The sequence below is a fragment of the Gadus macrocephalus genome, chromosome 2, assembly GCF_031168955.1.
Source record: "Gadus macrocephalus chromosome 2, ASM3116895v1".
NCBI lineage: Eukaryota > Metazoa > Chordata > Actinopteri > Gadiformes > Gadidae > Gadus > Gadus macrocephalus.
In genome coordinates, this window is record NC_082383.1 from 16,779,248 (window position 1) to 16,785,247 (window position 6,000).

The following is a 6,000-nucleotide window of genomic DNA, read 5'->3' on the forward strand; positions in this document are numbered from 1 at the left end:
CCTCCGCCTCTACCTCTACCTACTCCTCCACCTCCGCCTCCACCTCCGCCTCCACCTCCACCTCCTCCTCCACCTCCACCTCCACCTCCGCCTCCGCCCAAAGGTTCTGGGTTCGGTCCCCGTTTCGGAGTCCAATCATTGGTGTCTGAATTAGTTAATGGCGGGTAACACACAAACGTGTGTGTGGGTGTCCCTCTCCACAGTGTGTGAGCCTCTCTCTCTCATTCAACATTCATGGCGACAGAATCAGTGCTCCTGCTTTATTATATTTCCGAGGCCTATAAGAGCCCACTGGCCACAATTCTACTCTGTTAGCCCCCTGTCGACAACCCCCCCCCTCCTGCCCCCGGTTACCATTAGCAACGAAGAGCACAGAAGAGCACAATCTCCCGCCGCTACTCTGGGAGGGGATGGGCTGGTTAACATGAACAGAGGAGAGAGAGAGAGAGCGAGAGGGAGAGGAGGAGAGGAGGAGGAGAGAGGGGAAAGGAGTGGAGAAGTGTTGGAGAGGAAAGGTAGATAGAGAGGGGGAGGAAGAGGAAGAGAGAGAGGATTTGAAAGACGTGGGGAAAGGGAGTGGAGGGAAGACGAGAGGAAGGAAGATCATTTGAGAGAGAAGAGTAGAGGAGTTGAGAGCAGAGGAGAGGAGAGGGGAGGAGAGGAGAAGAGAGGATGGGAAGAGAGGAGAGGAGAGGGGAGAAGAGAGGAGAGGGAAGGAGAGGAGAGGGATGAGAGGGAAGGAGACGGGTGGAGAGGAGAGGGAAGGAGAGGGGAGGAGAGGAGAGGGAGGAGAGGAGGAGAGGGGAGGAGATAAAAGGGGAATTGAACATTGCTTTGATTCTATAAGCATCTTATCACACAGCGGTATGTATAATGCTGTAGGTTCTGCTTTAACTGACTCTTAACCTTCAGTGTTCCTGAACTCCGAGCGCTCAGCAGACACAGAACCTTCCAGGGTTTGTCCTGCCTGATGACCGACTGTCAGACCCATCACGTCCATGCGGCCGATTGGATGTAATCCTCTAAAACCGTGACAAGCTTTATGTCACAGTTTTAGAGCATTCATAATTAATGTAAAGTCTCTGAAGAACCCACAGACAGACAGACAGACAGACAGACAGACAAACAGACAGACAGACAGACAGACAGACAGACAGACAGACAGACAGACAGACAGACAGACAGACAGACAGACAGACAGACAGACAGACAGACAGACAGACAGACAGACATCAGCATCAGACCCTAGACACCCCCCTCCGTACCTGCAGTATCTGGCAGCGGTCGGAGGTGCAGTGGATGTTCTCGCAGGGCTGATACATCCCCAGGGTGACGCAGTTGAGCAGGATCACCATGATGCTGATCCTCTCGAACCACGTGGACACAGGCTGGGAGTCAAGGAACAGAACCTGGGGGCCACCGGCCATGTTGGCTCCAACACCGCTTCACACACATCAAAAGGTGCCAGCACATCATAACGTTTTTAAAAGCTACGAGGGACCATGCATGATATGAGATGTGATGAAATGGATGAGTTCATCTTCCCAAAGTAATAAATCCCTTTAGACAGCGGTGAAGCAAAAGGTCAAGAGACGCCGTGGAGTTGACTTCCTGTAGAGAGGAGACACTTCCTGTTCAGAAATAGAAAACATAGACATTACCTTACCTTCATCATCTCAATGTCAATAAAAAACGCAAAAGCCTTTTCTTAGAAATAATAACTTAAAATACAACACAAAATGTTGTTTTTGTCTGTTATTGACCACATGTCTGATACTACATCAGAAAGAAGAGACAGTGTGGATCAGATCCAACCCGCAGATAGCAGCCTTCACTGGTTCCTCTGGCTCACTCACAGCAGCTGCTCAGAGCACGCTAAAGAACAGAGCGGAACTCAGAGCTGAACACAGAGCTGAACACAGAGCTGAACATAGAGCTGAACACAGAGCTGAACAAAGAGCTGAACACTGAGCTGAACTCAGAGCTGAACGAAAAGCGGAACACTGAGCTGAACTCAGAGCGGAACACCGAGCTGAACACAGAGCTGAACAGAGCGGAGCAGAGAGCGGAACACAGAGCTGAACTCAGAGGTGAACAGAGCGGAACACAGAGCTGACAGGCTGCTCCTCTCACTCCTCCATCATGAGACTATGACCCAGCTGTTCTATATATCAGTCAGCTGGAGGATTCTCTCTGCCTCCCCAGAGACGATGGGGGAGAGAGGGGGAGAGAGAAAGAGGGAGGGGGAGGGAGAGAGGAAGGAAAAAGAGGGAGATATTGAGGATGATAGGTGTTAGGAAGAATGATAGAGAGAGAGAGAGAGAGAGAGAGAGAGAGAGAGAGAGAGAGAGAGGGAAAAGGCAGGCTGGGGAGTGGGTATCAGCGTTACGTTCCTGAGCTTTGAAGTGTCGGAGGTCTTCAGACGTCAGGCAGTTTGGAAAACTTCTCCCGATCCTCCAGGAGATACAGGGACCAATGAAAACTGACCCACAGTGACCACACACTGTCACATACAAACACACACACAGACAAACACACACCGTCACACACACGTCACACACACAGGAAAACACACACAGCTCAAAGTCCCTCTGTCAATATATAATTGTCTGCTCTGTCTCTGTTTGTCCGCTCACTCGGGGGAGGGAGCGGGAGAGGGGAGGGAGGGTGTGGTAGGGAGGAGGGAGGGAGAGGGAGGGAGGAGGGAGGGAGAGGTAGGGAGAGGTTGGTTGAGGTAGGGAGAGGTAGGGAGGGAGAGGTTGGGAGAGGTAGGGAGGGAGACAGAGGGAGGGAGAGGTAGGCAGAAGGAGGGAGAGGTAGGGAGGAGGGAGTGAGAGGGAGGGGAGGTAGGGGGAGAGCGAGGTAGGGAGGAGGGAGGGAGGGAGAGGTGGGTAGAGGGCAAGGGAGGGAGGGAGAGGGAGGAAGGAGGGAGGGAGAGGCATGTGTGTTTCTTCTATTAACGCTACATCTACCTGTTTACAGAGAAAACAACCAGCAGAGAAACACATAGGAGCAGAACCGCCAATTAATCTCACTGTAATCCCTAGCCACGATCCAATGACACCATCTGTGAGTCAGCACCCTCCAACACGCACACAAGCGCACATACACACGCACACACACACACACACGCACACCGTCTGTTGTCTGCACAGCTTAATGTTGCCTATCTTGTTTCTGATGTGTCAATGATCCTTTATATGTTGTACTCCTTTAGATGGCAATGATTTTTTTTTAAACCACGAATTGATGTGTTTACTTATTACTGTCCTTCTCTTAGTTTTTCAGGTGTACAAAGTCTCTCTCTCTCTCTCTCTCTCTCTCTCTCTCTCTCTCTCTCTCTCTCTCTCTCTCTCTCATGCCACAATGTCACTCGGTTGACAATATGCGTTCTTTCAGACGGTATCCTCTCCTCTCTCTCCTCTCTCGTCGCTCAACAAATTTTGTCTGTCCACTCTCATCACCCCATCGCTGGACTTGACCGATTCTATTCTTCTCTCCTTTAGTCGGCAGTTCTTGTCTGTCTGTCTGCTCGTCTGTCTATGTCCATCTGTCTACCTGTGTCAATCTCTCTGTCTTCTGGTCTGTCTGTGTCCATCTGTCTGTCTGCTTGTCTGTCTGTCTGTGTTCATCTGTCTGTCTGTGTCTGTCTGTCTGTCAGCTTGTTGGTCATGTTGTGTTTCTGATAACATGATCTCTCTGATAAGCTCCTGTTCACCCCCCCCCCCCCCCCCTCTGGAACAGCCAGTAAACATCCAAACACAATTACTGAAATAATTATAAACGCAATCCCAGACGGCCGATGCAGAGAGGAGGCCGCGCTGCCAACGCACAAAACCAATTTCTTAGCTGAACGATTTACCCATAGCCTCACCCTACATATGATAGTGTGTGCATGTGTGTGTGAGTGTTACCTGCTGTGGTCCCGTCCCTGTTTACACAAGGGGGGGGGGGGGGGGGGGGGGATTGTTGAAGTTCAATGTTTAAGCCTAAAATTATGACGCTCAAAATAAACCATCAACCACAAAAACCCAAACCCTTCCCCACAAGCTAAAAACTAAAACTGACAAACATGCAGTCACAGTATCTCCTGCTCTCCTCCAAGTTCTCCGTTGTCCCCCTCTCGTGTCCCAGTGGGTCCTAGTAAGGATGTCCATCTGTCTGTTGACTAGACGGACGGCAGACACAAGGGCTGGCTCTCTGATTGGTTGTGTTGGTATTCATTATTTAATCCGACGTCCGCTTTGTTGTTTCCTGTTCCTCTTTATTTCATCTCATTTAAATGTACACTTTATTCATCCTCACAATTAGCCTGACCTTGTTACACTTCCTTCTTTCTCGTTACAGCGTTAAATTCCCTGCTCGTGCATAATTAACATCAACGGCAAAATTGCTGACAAACAATGAAGTGGGGGTCCGGCTGAATAATGCACGTCCCGTTCCACCGCATCCGGCGCTGGAACAAATGCATTATCAAAACGAGCGGGCCGGGAGCCTCATCACACATTCATGAAGCCTCCTCTGCTCAGGAAAGTTCCAGAAAAGGGCCGCATCTCTCCCTCCAATCGGAGCATCAGTGTGCAGAAGGCCGTCATGAGGAGAAGAAACAGGAGGGAAGGCTTTGTGGGAGGCGCTCAGTAAGAGCTGCTTGTCTCAGCAAATAAAAGTTCAACTCTGACTAATCCGCTCCCTGGAAGATAGCCTCGCTGTGGGGACCGCTCCCTCCAGACAGCGATTATAGAATGAAGGGGCTTATTTCATATCACAAAATCCTCTTCATCTCAATTAGAGTGTTGCCTTCAAAGATCATCTCTTAATGCAACCGCTGGTATCTATTCTGCTCGATCGGAGGAGAGACCTTCGCAAAGAGTCAGATGTCAGAAACCACAAATAACAGATTTATCAAATAATTAACATTTCACCCATAGCATGTGTATTAGCCTCTTCGCTATGTGTTGTGGCGTGTTTCGTTATGGTGTGTGTGTGTGTGTGTGTGTGTGTGTGTGTGTGTGTGTGTGTGTGTGTGTGTGTGTGTGTGTGTGTGTGTGTGTGTGTGTGTGTGTGTGTGTGTGTATCGTGTGTTCACCTGACCAGAGTAGAAAAAAGAAACATGCATTATAATCATCATAATTATACAAATGGAACTTCTACTACTATTTTCTATTTCCAATAAAATTATCTCACAGGCTGAAGAGGGGAGATTGGAGCTATCCTCAGACCAATGCTGTGATGCTTCATGCAGAGCTGAGAGCTGTACTGAGCATATAGCGATGTGCGTCACGTCATATTATTTCTTAAGTCATTCTTGCCACATAGATTTAGGGCATTTAGCAGACGCTTTAATCCAAAGAGACTTACAATGCACACCTCATGAGACTTACAACACATTCACAGATTAACACATTCACACCCCGACGGCGGTGTCAACCACGCAAGGCGACAGCCCGCTCGTCAGGAGCAGTCATGGTGAGGCGTCTCGCTCAGGGACACCTCGACACTCAGTTGGGAGGAGCCGGGAATCGAACTAGCAACATTCCGGATACAAGTCAAACCGCTCTACCCCCCACCTTTAATATAAATATTATATTTTATTATGTTATATTATATTTTATAAGAGAATAACTTGCCACACAACACAGTTTAGTCAGATGACTGATGATTACTGTCCTTCTAAGTATCGGCTCTTATCAGTTCAGATCCGGCTCTTTCAGGAGCAGAACAGGTACATTATCTCGCTCCAGGAGGCTGGAAGTAGACAACGGATATCAGGTGAACGGAGGCTTTAGTCAAAGTGAACTAAGAGTTCCTAAAAAGAATGAAACTGTATCACAACACCAGAACCTGCTCCCACCAGCTCCCTGATCCACACTGAAGAGGAGGAGACGAGCTCCATCCTAAAATACATGGGAGGAGGGGGGGGGGGGGGGCAGACGAGACCTTGACGATCCTCCATGCCAGCCTATGGCACGTCTCCATGGCAACGCCAGCAGACGGCTCGAC

General features: G+C 49.3%; 1 protein-coding gene across 1 annotated transcript in view; it reads right to left on the minus strand.

Moving 5' to 3' along the window:
- The window catches only part of LOC132473046 (voltage-dependent T-type calcium channel subunit alpha-1I-like), a 236,334-nt gene that overhangs the window by 130,479 nt on the left and 99,855 nt on the right, over positions 1–6,000 (minus strand). Inside the window, exon 3 of the mRNA XM_060072985.1 lies at positions 1,266–1,377. Coding sequence (XP_059928968.1) covers positions 1,266–1,377 — 112 coding nt within the window. The remainder of the gene's footprint in view (positions 1–1,265; positions 1,378–6,000) is intronic.